The sequence below is a fragment of the Pan paniscus genome, chromosome 9 (genome assembly GCF_029289425.2).
Source record: "Pan paniscus chromosome 9, NHGRI_mPanPan1-v2.0_pri, whole genome shotgun sequence".
Taxonomy (NCBI): Eukaryota; Metazoa; Chordata; class Mammalia; order Primates; family Hominidae; genus Pan; species Pan paniscus.
The window spans coordinates 4,325,754-4,341,131 of NC_073258.2; the positions used below are offsets into that span (position 1 = coordinate 4,325,754).

General features: G+C 60.9%; 1 protein-coding gene across 3 annotated transcripts; it reads left to right on the forward strand.

Moving 5' to 3' along the window:
* Positions 1 to 2,525: 2,525 nt before the first annotated feature.
* Positions 2,526 to 15,113, forward strand: TNNT3 (troponin T3, fast skeletal type). 3 transcript variants are annotated; one of them, XM_003816069.7, is made up of 10 exons: positions 2,526 to 2,896; positions 6,208 to 6,226; positions 8,866 to 8,911; positions 10,134 to 10,250; positions 10,344 to 10,421; positions 10,745 to 10,858; positions 10,959 to 11,068; positions 11,242 to 11,332; positions 13,376 to 13,416; positions 14,849 to 15,113. In XM_003816069.7, exons 4-10 carry the CDS (start codon positions 10,167 to 10,169, stop codon positions 14,901 to 14,903), a joined length of 573 nt encoding a protein of 190 aa, XP_003816117.2. In that variant the 5' UTR covers positions 2,526 to 2,896; positions 6,208 to 6,226; positions 8,866 to 8,911; positions 10,134 to 10,166; the 3' UTR covers positions 14,904 to 15,113. The 3 variants fall into 3 exon arrangements, with proteins under 3 accessions (XP_003816117.2, XP_063464110.1, XP_063464111.1); XM_063608040.1 differs by lacking the exons at positions 13,376 to 13,416; positions 14,849 to 15,113 and having other exon boundaries at positions 11,242 to 11,693; XM_063608041.1 differs by lacking the exons at positions 2,526 to 2,896; positions 13,376 to 13,416; positions 14,849 to 15,113 and having other exon boundaries at positions 5,915 to 6,226; positions 11,242 to 11,693.
* Positions 15,114 to 15,378: the final 265 nt, after the last annotated feature.

The following is a 15,378-nucleotide window of genomic DNA, read 5'->3' on the forward strand; positions in this document are numbered from 1 at the left end:
TTGGAACTTAACCCCCCTCTCCTGTGTGGCGCTCACAGAACCCCCTCCCCAGGCTGCTCCAGGCCGCCTTGAGCTTGTCAATCAACCTTCCATCTTCCTCATCATTAGTCACTAACAATCACCATTCATCATTAATTAATGATAAATGAGGCCATCACTTAATTAACGATGAATGAGTCGTTAAATCATCACTAACCCCTATCTCTTTAATCGATTAATATGCATTCACGATCCTTCATTAATCCTTCATCCTCTGTGTGCCATGGTGTGTGGAGTTTGCTGGGGCTGGTCATGAAGGCCTCATTCTCATTAACACCGGGTGACCCGCGTGCCCAGCGCTGCTGTCTCTCTGCCTCTCTCTCTATCTCTGCCCTCCCGGCATCTCAGAGTCTCTCCATCTCTCTCCAGTTCCTTTCCGTGTCTCTCTTGGCAACTTTGTCTCTCTGTGTGCCTGTGTATCTCTCAGCTTCTCTCTGTCTCTGTACCTTTCAGCCTCTTGGTCTCTGTCTCTCCCTGCCTCTCTCTCTCAGTCTCTGTCTTTCTTGGCCTCTCTGTCCCCATTTCTCCACCTCCATCTCCATCTCTGTCTCTCTGTGTCTCCATCCCTCCATGCCACCCCCCCACCCTGTGCTGTAACCCTGGGTGGAGCCTGGAGCCCCCTCCCTGTGCTGGCCAGGTGTGGTCTGTGGGCGTCTCCATCGTGCCCGGGCAGGCGTGGGCGGGTGTGGGCGCACCTGGGAACCGTGTGGGGTGGCGGTTCTCAGGCCGACGGCGCTGCCCTGGAATCCCTGGCACCCGCTCAACTGGGGAGCGCGTTCACGCAACCTTAGCAGGCAGGGCTGTCCTGTGAGGAGTCCTGAGTGCTATGTTTTGAAAATATTTTGAAAACACTTGGCTACCCTAACAACGTGAGCAAAACATTTATTTTTCTGCCGAAAAGGTGGAAAGACTCATTTCTGCGAGGGAAATATGGCACTGGGGAGCCATCTTTTCTCTTGGGGCAGCCACGTGGCAGGCCGGGAGGCCACGGAAGGGTCTTCGTGCGACATGTCTCTGAAGACCCCTCAGTGCCAGCCTTGTTTCCGGGTGCACTCAGAGCCGGGGCTTCCCGCAGGCCCTGTGGGTTCTGTCCCCGTTCTCACTTGTGTCACCTGCAGAGCAGGACTTAACAAGGGCCCCTGTGCACAGGCGCCTCCAGGCATGGGAATACTAGGCCCCCAGGAGGGTGGGAGGGGCCTCAGAACCCCTCTCAGGGGCTGGGCCCAGCCCAGCTGACAGTGACCAGCTCTGCTGGTGGGAGTCTGTGCTCCCCGGGGCTGGCCAGAGATGCAGGACTGAGCCCCATCTTTCACCCCTGCCAAGCGAGCCCCAGGCCCTCTTCTCCCCACCAGCCGGCCTCCTGTCCTTGCGGCCTGAGTACACTCTGATTACTGTCTCTGTTCCCTCTCTCCCCCAACCCCGCCTTCTCCTGCTCCTGGCTTCTCCGGCTCTCAGAGGAAGCCCAGGAGGAAGGTAAGTGGGGTCCAAGGCCCCGGCCCCCATGCCCACTCCCCAGCCTTCCCGCCCCACCCAACGTTGACCTCCACCCCACCTCTAAGGATTGCTGTGTGCCCCTGTCTAACCCTCTCCTCTCTCCCCCTGCCACCTGCAACCCCCGGCTCTCCTCAGCTGCAGAAGTCCATGAGGAAGGTATGAGGACACAGGACTTCTTGTCCCCATGTGGGGCCCGGGGCCTGGCTGGAGCCCATGTGGGGGTGGGGGAGAGGGGGAGAGGGTGGGGAAGCCACGAGGTACCAGCCAGCCCAGGGGCCCCCACATGTGGCCCTAATGTAACCCACTAACCGCGGCCAATGCTTGACCAAAGAGAGAATGGGGTCTCGAGGGTGGGCCCCCTTCCCCACAGCCCCCCAGGCAGTAGGGCCAGGGACTCCCCAGGCAGGTGCAGGCTGGGCTGCTGGTCAGCAGGGTGTCCCCAAGCATGGGGCAGAGGGGACACGTAGGCCCACCCTAGTCCTCCACCCCAGGGTAGGCAGTCCAAAGCCCGTGGTGGCGTCAACCCCTGGGCCTGGCCAGGATGCCTGCCGCATCTTGGGACAGCACAGAGTGAGGGGAGAGAAGGCGGCTGGGGGCAGAACCCTGCAGCCTGGCACAGTCAGCTCCCTCGTGAGCATGCCCTCGTCAGCCCCCCAGGCCCCCTCACAGCCTTCTGCTATGAGACCCTTGAGGTGCACACAGGCTGGGAGCAGATGGGAGGGCTGGGGTCCCATGCCCAGATCAGCAGGCAGAGCCATCACTGGTGCCCAGGGCTGCCAGCACCCTTGGAGGGTGGAAAGAATTCCATCAGGGAAAGAACGAGTGGGCCCCCAGTGTTGGGATGGCAGGAAGTGGGGGTCCTGGGGATGCCTTCCATGGCCCATCCGTGGCTCTGCCTCCCAGGGCTACCAGCACTGCCTTTGTGGGCCCCTGGTGCCACCCGGCCAGGCTACAACCTCGCACATGGGCCTTGGTGCCCCGGCCAGAGGCACGGACACCCTTCTGGGGGCGCCCCAGGACAGACAGGGGATGGGGGCGAGCAAAGGAAGGCCCAGCCCCAGTACTGAGCCTGCTCCACCAAGGACAAGAGCCACAGCTCCCGGCCATCCTCTGAGCCTCAGTTTCCCCACCTGGGGTGCTCCCAGATGCTGAGAGCAGGGTTTGGGGACATGGGAGTGGGGCGGTGGCCGCGCCTGGGCTAACTCTGACCGTGTCTTGCTCGCTCCCCGCATGCACCCCACCCTCGGCCTCGAGTGGCGACGGCCGCTTTTCCATTAACCTCGGACCCTTCTCCATTGACCTCTGACCCGCGGTTTTGCCTCTTGTTCCGTGGCCTCCTTGGCCCATGAAGTTCATGAACCAGGTACGTGCATGACTTCAATGCCACATGGGCACGTGTGGCCATGTGGGGGGTGCAGGACCCAAGAAGGAACAAGAGGGGCCGCGTAACCCTGCACAGCCTGGCCTGCTCGCTCTGCCGCCTCGGCCCTGCCCACCCTCCTCTCTGCGCTGCCACCGCTCACACTGGTTCTCTCTCCCTCCCGCCCTTTCTGCCACCATGACGCTGCTTCTGCAGAGGAAGTTCAAGAAGGTACGCCGGTGCTCCCCAGCCTCCAGGCCAGAGTCTCCGTCCTCCCTTCTGTCCTCTCTTGCTTCCTCCCTCTTGCCCACCCCTTGTGACATTTGCCACCAACAACTGAACCCGTTCTGGCCTCTGGGCTGGGGACAGAGTGAGGACCCTGGCTTGGGAAGGGCTGGCCGGTGCAGTGCAGGCTTCCTCTGTGTCTCCCAGGCAGAGAGGATCGATTCCATAGCCTGGGGACAATGAGGCTCTTCCTGGGCTGCCAACAGGAAGGTGGGAGGTGGCGGTGGCCAGCCTTGAGGCCGAGGCAGAGCAGGCCTTGGGAGGACGGTGCTGGGGTCCACTGGGACCCTCTGGATCCACCAGGGTGGGGTGGGAAGAGCGCAGGAGAGGCCTCCACCCTGCCCCAGTTAGCAAGCCAGAAGCGGGAAGGTAGGGAGGGGTGAGGTGGAAGGGAGGGTGGAGGGGCAAGTGGAGTGAAGCAGAAAGGCAGGCTGAGGCCCAAGGTGGGGACGCTGGGGACCCGGAACAGCCAGGGGCCATGCGTGCAAAGGCCCAGTCAGGTCCCAGCATCCCACCCATTGCCTGGGCCCGAGCCAGACACACCCGGAGTGAGGAGGCCCCCTGGGTGGGCCTGCCCTCCCTGGTAGTGGGGCCGGCTGTACTGGGTGGAGGTCAGAGAGCTGCACATTCAAGTCAGGGGCCCCAGCTGGGGAGCGCTTCTCAGCTCCCCCCGTTCACGGGCCGTGGGGCTGAGGGGCTCCTCCCTGCTGGGCCTGAGCTCTTGCGTGACTCGAGCCTCGGAGAGGCCCCTGGACAAGAAGGGACATGCTGGGAGGGGGATGGGACTCCAGCCATGCAGGGAGGTGTCCAGGAGATAGCCTGTGGGGATGACAGGGTTGCTGGGCCGCTCTGGAACCAGCACTGAGGCCAGCGGACAGACAGACAGCAGGGCAGGGTGGGGCAGGAGCAGAGGAGGCAGGGCCGCAGGACAGCTTTTGCCGCTTGGCTGTGTGCTCAGCCTCCCACCCGACCTCGCCCTCCTCCCTGGCCGGCCTTCCCACCCGGAGGGGCTCCTCAGCCACGCACTGCGTCCAGCAAAACCACTAAGTCAGGGAGGCCAGGGCGGGCAGCCCATTCATCGTCCTCACCACGCTGTTCCTTCCGGGCCCTTGGTTGGAACGCTCAGGATGCCCCACCGCTCACTCCCGGTGCACATGCGCCCCAAGGCATCCGGAACGGATGACCTCAGGCCCACCTGCAAAACCAAGAGCGCTGACGGGCTCTCTGTGGTGTGCAGGGGGCTCCCAGGCAACTGAGGTATCTGCCAGCGAGGAGGACTCAAGGACCAGTGCACCCCAGGCCAGGCACTGGCAAGGCAGGACCCCCACCTCCGGGCCCAGGCCTGCTGGCCTTAGCCAAGTGCAGGGGACAGCGCTGGGTCAGACTCGGAGGGCCGAGGGCATCGTGTGTCAACGGCCTTGCTGCCACCTAAGGCCCAGAGCAGGGACTGAAGGGACAGGATGGGCGGGTGCCACTAGGCCAGCGGCAGAACCCCCTCCTGGGCCCCAGCTGGGCCAGGCCAGCCAGGTCCACCCCAGGGTCTAGGAGCAGAGTGTATCCTAAAGGAAGCCACCCCTTATTAGAGTGGCCAGGGCAGGCCAGGCAGACCCCAGAGGTGGCCAGGGAGAGGTAGCAGGGGGTCCCAGAGGGGCCCAGTCTCAGGACAGCAGCCATGTGGCAGTCAGAGGGCAAGCCCCAGGGAGGTCAGGGATGAGCGTGCCTGGGCTCCTGGCCTGTGGATGGGGGCTGTGGTGGACATTCCGGACTCAGGCGGGGGCTCCTGGGGCTGAGACCAGCAAGGAGTTAGACATCACGTTGCCGGCAGAGGCTCCTGAGGCCTGAGGGCTGTAGTCATTCCATGAACTGCTGGGTTCCACCCAGTAACACAGCCTTTACAGGCAGGGGTCAGGCTCCGGGAAGCACAAAGCAAAGGGGCTGCACCCACCCCGGCTGCAACGCCCTCTTGGTGGAGAGGGTCTCAGATTCCAAGGTTGGCCCTGCCAGACCCAAGAGGACAGACCGGGGGGACAGATGAGACCCAGTGCCCTTAGCCCCCCACCTTGCCCCGCGAGGTCCCCGTGTCCCTCCTATTCTCCACTAGGTCTTCCAGGCAGGAGCTCCACTGGGCACCCAGCCCCTTCCACCCCCTCCCCAGGCATTGATTCACCGGCCCCAGCTTGGGGCACTTGTAGGGCCCCGCAGGCACACCCTGGAGAAGAGAGTGTCCGAGTGAGAGGGGTGGGCCCCTTGCCCGCCACAGGCCCCTTGCCCACTGCTCCCCCGCAGCCGCGCTGGCTTTTCTCTTGCATGTGTGCTTGTGCCTTTTGCCACCTGGAAGACACCGCAGAGGAGGACGCGGAAGGTAAGGGCCCGTCCCCGCCGCCGGAGGTGCAGGACCCTGGCTCTAGCCGACGCGAGGGAAAGAGGACAGGCTGGGGTCTCTCGCTGCCCTGCCTCCTCCTCCCTCTGTCCTCTTTCTCTTCCCCTGGCACGGGGGCCTCGGAGGGCCAGGCCTTGCTGCTCCGCACGGTGCCACTGGGGTCGAGCTGCCAGGGCCTCGCGGGTGCCACCGCTCCGAGCTTCTGCCACACAGCGGAGGGGGAGTAAGCGGGACCAGCCAGCAGTGCCAGAGCCCGGGCCGGGCACGCCCCCCCTCCCCTTTCTCCCAAGCCCCTTTCCTCCCAATCTTCTTCCCGAGCTCCTGTCCTCTTTCCTCCGTCTCCTCCCTTCCCAGCCTTCAAGGACGCGGCCTGTCTCGCTCCTATTTCTTCCCTACCTCTTCCTCACCCTTCCTCCTGGCCCCAGGCCCTGAGCTCTTCCCCTCCGACCCTGCCAGGGGCTTTTGCAGGCCTAGAGCAGAAACAGGACCCTCTTGTTTCTGGGGGTTGGGGGTACGCCCAGCTGAAAAGGACGGCGGCCTTCAGTGAAGGGGAACCCAGGGCTGCAGGCCGCCCAGTCTCACCCAGGCTGTCTCTCTCCCTCTCCCCACGCTGGTGTCCCTCTCCCCACGCTGGTGCTGTGTGGACCAGAGGAGAAACCGAGACCCAAGTGAGTGTGGGGTCCTGGCAGGCCCAGTGCCGAGTGTGTTCTGGGGTGGGGGTGGTCAAGTGAGTGTGGGGTCCTGGCAGGCCCAGTGCCGAGTGTGTTCTGGGGTGGGGGTGGCCAAGTGAGTGTGGGGTCCTGGCAGGCCCAGCGCCTCGTGTGTTCCGTGGTGGAGCTGGAGGAGAGGGCCAGGGCCAGATGCCTGGAGCCTGCATTCGGAGGGATGCTCAGAGCGCAGGGTGGGAGGGATGAGGGTCACCTGGGAGATGGGCTTGGGAGGCCCAGCAGGGTGTGATTTTGCCCAGGGTCATCCAGTGCAGACAAGGAGGGCTTCCTGTAGGAGGAGGCTACAGACGAGTAAGGAGGGAGGAGAGGTGGGTGGGAGAGAGTCGAGGAAGGAAGGCAGGGCAGCTGGTGCAGGGAGTCTGGCCACCGCAACACCCCACGGCCTTCGGGGGACCACACCAAGCCCCGCCATACTTCTAGGACTCCCAGAGTCCTAGATTGAAAAGCGACAGGAAAGTGAGTCCGGAAGTGGAGAAAGGTGGGGGACTCAGCCCAGAAACCCACTTCAGAATGACACCTTGACGGTGTCCAGAAGAGCTCACTGTGCAGGGGCCCCTGCTCCCCTTTGGGGCAGAATTCAGAGGAGCTTGTCCTCATCGCACCTGCTTGTGAGCACTTCGTGGGTTGGTTTTTTTAATGCAGCTCTTCAGACTTTTCTGCTTTTGATCAGTATTCACCAGCCACAGCACTCGCTACGTGATTCACCCTTTTATCTCTCGAGTGCTCTTGCCTGCGTGTTGCTCTGTGCGAAGTGGAATCTTAGAGCATCTTGACACACACTCACTGTTGGCTCCCACTTGGGGAGCATTACAGATTCTCAGAAGAGTGAGAACATCTGAAGGGTACAGCCAGCATATTCCCACCCTTTGCACTGTATTTTTCAGTGATTTTAAGTACAGTAATGCCGGATCATGAGATATTTTCTCATTTTAGAAAAATTGTGTTTTCATTATGAAAATAAGACACCTCATGAAAGAAAATTTGGAAAATATATAAAAGTCAAATGAAGAAAAAACGTCATCTATAATTCTCCCACCCAGCCAGCCAGACTGTGGAAAAGAGCAGAAAGAAATAAAAAGCCTTATTTCTTCCTTTTTTCCATGCATAGCGCTTGGAAAAAAAAGATTTAAAGTCGGCCCTGTTTTTCAAACATCATACCGTCTCTACGGCCTTGAATTCTGCTTTTTTTAAAATTTAGCACTATTCATAAGTATTTTTCCATGTTTTTACACAGTCTTCTTAAATATTTTGAATGGCCACATAATATTCCATCAATTGGACAAACCATAATTTTCCTAACCATTCCCCTATTGCAGGCTTTCCCCAATATTTTACTATCATAAATAACGCTGGTTGGAAAGCGTTTTCCGTCTTTAGGGTTATTTCCGTAGGCCACATTCCCAGAACTGGAATTACTGGGTCAAAGAGTATGAATGTTCTTAAGGCTTTGACATCCACTGCCAAATTGCTTTCCACAAGGGCCTGGCCAACGCCGTCTCCTACGTGGGATGTGAGCGGGTCTGTGTCCCACACCCTCCTCACCCAGGGACAGGAACGTGCTTTTACATTACAGCCTCTGATGGATGAGAAACGGCACCTCATGATTCTTTGGCTTTGCGCCCTAACAGTCACTCGGGGCCAGCGTTTCCCTGAGTTTGGGATGGGTCGTCTCTTCTCTGAGAACTCGTAGCTACGGCCATTGCTCATTTGTCTCCCGGTGGAGGAATCTCTGTGTTTTCTTAGTCATCAGTTTGCATAAGGATATAAGTCTTCTCTGTATTTGCTGAAAATTTTTTTTAGTCTTTTTTTTTTTTGCCTTTCCATTTTCCGTTTTTTTTTTTTTTTTTCACATACATACGTTTTTCATTTGCGTGGTGTCATCTGGCCTTCTTTCCCTTAGAGGCACCTTCTGGTGCTCCTGAGCTTAGGAAACCCTTTCCTGCTCCAGTTTCTGATCGATATTTAGTTCCACTTTCTTCTATGGTTTGTTGGAAAAAATTGTTGTTGTTTTAACTCTTTGCTGCATCTGGAATGTATTGGTGAGAGGAGGGGACTGCACACCCAGCCGGAGAGGGGGCCTCATTTCCCCTTCAGATTGCTTTCTTCCCAGCCCCCTCTCCTCCTTCCTTTGGGCCCCCAGAGAGAAAGATGAAAGTGGGGCTGGGGAAAGGCACAGGCTCGCAGCAGCCATTCCTGCCCAGGGAGGCCACCGCCACCCACAGTGGCCATAGCTTCTCACCCGACATGGCTGCATTTGTTTATCTGTTTGAGGAGGAAACAGAGGTGCCCTCCCTGGTAGCTGGGGTGCAGTGACATTGCAATGGCCGGAAGCCAAAAGGCAGACGGTGGTGCTGGAAGCGGAAGCCTTCTTGAGGGGCACAAGCCACTCTCAGGATGGTGGGCTACAAACCTCATAAGAATAAAGCTGGGGCAAACGTGCCACTAGGCGGGCATCCTTGGCTGGGGGCCAGAGCAGGAGGGCACCAGGGTCAGCAGGGGCCAGCGGGGAAAGCGCCAGGCTGACCCTCTGGGGTGGGTCTCCGGGTCTCTGCTCACGGGCCTCTCTGTCTCCTCTCCAGACTCACTGCTCCTAAGATCCCAGAAGGGGAGAAAGTGGACTTCGATGTAAGTTTACAGGACTCTGGTTAACATGGCCACGGTTTCCCCACACCCCAGCTTTTGGGCTCTAGGCCTCAGAAGGTCACTTCCTCCCAAGTAGCCAGAGCCGGGGCCTCCTGGGTCCGGGCAATTCTACCATAACTTATTCCTGGGCCAGAGGAAACCCCTCTAAGAATAAGCATCTCTCTTCCCTTCTCCTCCATCTATCCTTCTATCCATCCATCCACCCACCCACGTAAGCTCCTACCCATTCACCTATCCATTCATACACCCACCCACCCACCCATCCACTCAACCATCTATCCATCCATTCATCCACCCAACCACCCACCTACCCATCCATCTCTCCATCCATCCATCCATCCATCCATCCATCCATCCATCCTGCCTTACTTCCATCCATCCAACCAGCCACGTATCCACTCACCCATTCATCCATCCATCCACCCACCCAACTACCCATCCATACCCTCACCCACCTATCCACTCACTCATCTCTCCACTCACCTACTCGCTCACCCACCCATCCACCCATCCATCCATCCATTCATACCACTCATTCATCTACTCATCCATCCATCGATCCATCTATCATCCACTCACATAACCATCCACTCATCCACCCTCCCACCCACCCACCCATTCACCCATTCATCCTCCCATCCACCCACCCACCCACTCACCCACCATCCACTCATCCTCTACCATTAATCCACATAATCATTCCTCCACCCATCTACCTATCCATCCATTCATCCATCCATCCATTTCTCCAATCATCCATCTATCCACCCAGTCATCTGTCTCCATCCTCTCTCACTCATCCACCCATCCATCAGTTCATCTGTTCACATGCCTATCTATTTATCCAACAATTTCTCTCACTCTGCAGTCTTCTCTCTGCCAGGCCCATGCAGGGCATCTCTGAGGATGATGACAGAGCCAAGTCAGGGCCAGTCCATCCTAAGGATGCTGAGGACCTTATGGCTGGGCACCATCCTTGCTGTGTGGCTCAGGAATCAGGCCACCCTCGGCCCCTATGAGGATAGCAGCCATGGCAATGTGGAGAAGGCAAAACATTCCTTGCCACTTGCCATTTTCATGGTGGCCAAGGGAGTCAGGGCTTCTCTGCTGGGGCCAGGGAAGGGACCTCTTGCTGCAAGGCAGGCCAGGCAGGGCAGAGGTTGGAGAGAGGGGTGGGGCTCACGCCCACTGCCCCTGCCCACAGGACATCCAGAAGAAGCGTCAGAACAAAGACCTAATGGAGCTCCAGGCCCTCATCGACAGCCACTTTGAAGCCCGGAAGAAGGAGGAGGAGGAGCTGGTCGCTCTCAAAGACAGAATCGTGAGTGGGGCAGTTCAGGTTGCAGCAGGGGCTGGTGGACTCCCTTGGAGGAGCCGGGGACAGGGCTGAGCAGACCCCCTTCTCTGGCTGCAGGAGAAGCGCCGTGCGGAGAGAGCGGAGCAGCAGAGGATTCGTGCAGAGAAGGAGAGGGAGCGCCAGAACAGACTGGCGGTGAGGGCACCATCCGCACTGCTGCCTCATGAGCGAATGAGCCCCAGGCCCAGAGAAATGCAGGGGGCTGAGGCCTTCCTCCTCCCGGGGTTCCCATTGTCATTGGCCAATGATCAGAGCCACTGGCTAAGGCCCCGGTGCCCTGCAGAACCCCTCGCCAGAAAACAAATCCTGGCCAAGACCTGGAGCTTCCTTCCAGATAGTTCTAAGCCCAGGGTGGGCCCTTCCAGACAGCTCTAAGCCCAGGGTGGGTCCCTAAAGCCTGCCCAGAAAGCATAGCCCTCTCTCCATCCCCGAGCATCTTGGGGATGGGGTCTCCACAGGAGGAAAAGGCCAGAAGGGAGGAGGAGGATGCCAAGAGGAGGGCAGAGGACGACCTGAAGAAGAAGAAAGCTCTGTCTTCCATGGGAGCCAACTACAGCAGCTACCTGGCCAAGGTGTGTGCCGCTGCTGGGAGCACGGTGGCAGCCTTCAGTGTGGGCTACGCCCTGTGCCCTCCTGAGACCAGGCCCCTCTCTTTGGGCCTGTCCCCTACAGGCTGACCAGAAGAGAGGCAAGAAGCAGACGGCCCGGGAAATGAAGAAGAAGATTCTGGCTGAGAGACGCAAGCCGCTCAACATCGACCACCTCGGTGAAGACAAACTGAGGTGAGGGGTGGGTGTTGTGGGGCTCAGCCCCACGGGGTGGCCCCTGCAGGAGCTGCCGACTGCTCCTCAGGCTGCCAAGGACCGTGCTCCCCAGTGGCTGCAGGAGGACTCCAGGGGCCTGGCCCTGCCTTTGGGGCTTATTCAACGAAGCCTCACCACTTCCTCTGCCCCAGGGACAAGGCCAAGGAGCTCTGGGAGACCCTGCACCAGCTGGAGATCGACAAGTTCGAGTTTGGGGAGAAGCTGAAACGCCAGAAATATGATGTGAGTCCCGGCACCTCCGGCCCTGGGGCCCTAGCGGCTTTCACTCACCAGCAGAGCAGCCACCTCCCTGCGTCCCTACCAAACTCTGGACCTGCCCACCCCAGGGACCTGGACCCTGAGAGGCCCAAACAGGCTGTTGCCACGGACCCCTGGCTGAGGCTGCTTTCCTGCTGGGGACTGTGGCCAGAGCCCATCCTCCTGGCTGGCCATGCAGCACCCTGAGCGATGAACCTGGCCCCTTTGGGCGGCCTTGGTTACCCCTGCCAAAAGGACTGTCGTGGCAGAGCAGCCATGGCCAAGTGGACTCAGGGTTCATTTTCGGAACCCCTTTAAACTTATAGAAAGTCCCCATCATCACCCAGCTCGGCCCCGGGGCACCGAGTCCGTCTGGTGTGGGGTGTCCTTTCCACAGAGACTCCTCCACAAACCCAGACTCTGGCTTCCACCAGGGCCCTGGACACCTGCTTCCTCAGGGCAGACAGAGAGGGGTGACACACTGCACCCTGTGGCTGGGAAAAGGGGCCTGGGACTGTGCCCGTCTGGGACGGAGCAGAGCCACCATCCCATGCAGGCACTATCGCCGCAGGCAAAGCTGGGACTGGGGAAGGCAGCCTGCCCGGGCGGCCTCAGGGACTGGGGTACAATGTGGGACCTAGGGTGGAAGCCAAGCTGCTTCCCACCCTCCCAAACACCCGTTTGGGCTCCAGGGGCGAGGGGTGAGGGGCGCAGCCATGGGTGATCCGCGTGCTCGGGGCAAATGCAGACACTCCAGCATCACCATCAGGGCCACGATGTCCACCCTCCAGCTCCGCCAGAGGCCCCAGGGGAGGGCGGCTGTGCCCACGGGGCTTGTGCTCTACCCAGGTGCGGCGGGTGTGGGGCGACCAGTCCAAGCCAGCCGGGCAAATCCGAGCTCCTTCTCGGGGGTTCTGGGCAGGCCACCTGTTCCACCTGAGCTACCACGAGCTCCCCTCCGACAGAGGCAGGGCGATTACACTCCCTCCCAGAGCTGTCCCCAGGGGGTCCAGGCATGAGGGACAGCCCTGACCTCACCCTTGGGGCTCTCCCAGAGGGGCTGGCCCTGAGATGGGCATCACGGCACAGGACCCAGGCCCTTCCCATGCTGTGTTCCCAGAGCGGAGTCAGGGACCCACTGGCTTTGGATAGATGCGGCCACAGCGGGCCCCCAGGGGCTCCAGAGCCTGGAGGGCCATCACCAGGCCAAGCTAGCCCACAGCGGGGCCTCGATGCCCCAGCCGCTCATCCAGCCTTGTAACCATCTTGGTCTTTCTAGATCATGAATGTCCGGGCCAGAGTGCAGATGCTGGCCAAGTTGTAAGTAGCCAGGTCCGCCCTGGGCCAGGCCCGTGGGTGTGCGCTGCACGGTGAGGTGAACCTCTCGCATGGCAAAAACCTGGATCGCTCAGGATGCTGGCGGCAGGGGGCCTGGAGCCTTCCTCCTGCCCCCGCTCTCCCCTCGTGCCTGCAGCCGGGGGCTTCCCAGTGGCCGCTGCCCTGTTGGCAAGCGAGGAAGGGCCCCCACCTTCCCAGGAGCTCCGCCTCAAGCCAGCAGCGGCCACAGAGTGCCCCTGGGCACAGGCACGAGGGCGGGAGCGGCTGGCCCAGGAGCAGCACGGCCGCTCGGAGCTCTGAGCTCAGCGGCTGAGGGGAGCTGGAGCTGAGAAGGAGGGGTCCGCAGGCCTCACCTGCAACCCCTCCCCGGCCCCATCCGTGCTCCGTACCCCCCGCCCCACATCCTGCCGCAGGCTGAAGGTAAGTGGCCAGCTACGGGCTGCTGTGTGTGGCAGTCCAGGCCAGTACAGGCTGGCGAGAGTAAGTCCAGGCACGAGCCCAGGGGCAACGGGACGGTGTCCCCCTGCACAAGGAGCCAGGAGACAGTAAGGGAGCCGAGGAGCCCTCATGGGGGCCCAGCAGCCCTGGGTCGCGCAGCCCAGCCCACCCTGCGGTGGAGACAGGCCTTCACCCAGTACACGCAGGCCTGGCCCTCGGGTCGTCGCAGTGAGTCACTCATGTTGTTCACAGATCACCACGCTCAGGAGCCGCATTGACCAGGCCCAGAAGCAGTGAGTAGCCCTGCCGTCCTCGCTCCGCACTGGGCACAGGGGCCCTTGGGGCCAGCCGCTGTAGCCAGTCCCTAACAAGGGCCGGTGGTGGCTGGCCTCGGCAGGGCAGTAACGAGACTAACCCGGCCAGGCCGCCCGGGCCAGCATGCACAGGCCTGTGGCCAGGGACCCGGAGCCTCCTCCCTCTCCTGCACGCAGGGGAGCCCTGGGGGATGGCAGAGTCAGGAGGAGGGATCCCAGTGGGGCTTGCCTGTCACGCCCTCGCCCCGAGTCTGGCACTGGCTGCAGGGAGAGGGCAGCCAGGGGACCCCTAGAAGGGGCTACTCGGGAGGCCTTTGGTGTGGCCAACCTGGGCCCCAGGGTATCCCGCCAGTGTCCCACCCTCCAAGGGGACCTAGGACAGGGAAGTAAGCAGTCAGGGCTTCATCACCAGCCCCTCTGTGACGCTGGGCAAAATCATGGACTCCTCAGGATGGTGAAACCTCGTCCATAAAATCATGTCCCTGGGGGCTGTGGGATCCCTTGACACAGCTACTCGACCACCTGCATGGGGCTGCACCCAGCGTGCCCCCGGCGATGCCACGCTGGGGATCCTGTCATGGAGCCCAGCTGCACAGCCAGTGCCATTTCCCCAAGGATCGCAGTGTTCGGGGGCTACTTGGAGTTTCGATGTTTTCTGGGATTCTTCCCCCTCCTCCTGTAGCCCTGGCTTCCCTGCGGCGCCCAGGGCAGGCTCCTCCGTGGTGCACGTGACCTCACGGCCTCCCTGTTGTGCCGTCAGGGGTCATTGCAGGCCCCTCTGAGGGTGGGCAGTCGGCGTGGTGTGCATGTGCCTGCGTGTATGCATGTGTGCATGTGCTGAGGGTGCCCAGGAATGTGTGTGAGGGCACGGCCTTTGCCAGCCAGGTGTCCTGCTGAGCAGCCGCGTCTGAATGGGGCCGGCCTCGCAGGCCGAAGCACTCCTGTCCTCCACCCGCCTTCGTCCCTCACCCGCACCCAGCTCCTCCTGGCTCGTGGCCACATGAAGACCTCAGACAAATGGGGCAGGCTCCTGGGCCCCTCAGAGGCCACCGTCTGGAGGGGCATGAGCTCTTTCAAGGCCAAGCGTCTAGGATTATCATTATCTGCTAAGACAGTCTTCCCCAGCTCGGGGGTCTGTCTGCAGTGGTACCTCAGGCAAAGAAAGGAGGACAGAGGGAGGGTGCCCCGGGCTCACGTGCCAGCCCCCTAACCACACTAACGACCTAGGCCCGCCAGGCACAGGTGAGTGGGCACTGCCTGGACTGAAGCTGGGTGTGCACCGCAAGCTTGGGCCGGGCCTGTGCCCTGAGAGCAGCCTGGGGTCGGGCTGAGAGTCCGCCCAGGGTGGGGGACCAGGAGGGGCATGGCCAGAGGCCCTGACCCTGAAGGATCACTTGCTTCCCATTTGCAGCAGCAAGAAGGCTGGGACCCCAGCCAAGGGCAAAGTCGGCGGGCGCTGGAAGTAGAGAGGCCAGAAAGGCCCCTCGAGGCAGAGACCCTCCGCCCTCTTGCACACCAGGGCCGCTCGTGGGACTCCACACCCTCCAGCCCCCACAATCCTGTCAGGGGCTCCCTGACAATCCTGGGGGTGGAGAGGCCATCCCGGGGCGTCCCCCGCGTCTGTGTCCTTGCTGCCTTCATCCCCTGGGGCCTGTGAATAAAGCTGCAGAACCCCCTTCACAGTCTGTACTTGCTTTTGCATGGGGGCCCCGGGGGACACGAGAGGAGGCAGGTAGGGGCTAGCCAATGGCACAGCGTCCTGGTCATCCGTGGGGCCAGCTCAGGAGGGCACTGGCCAGTACGCGCAGGGCCAGCTCAGGAGGGCACTGGCCAGCACGTGCCACCTGCTGCTACGGCCAGGGCGGTGCCTGGATGCCCATCAGACGCTGCCCACAGCTTTTCCCTCTAAAATGTGGGCTCCATCCCCACGCAAGCCTATAG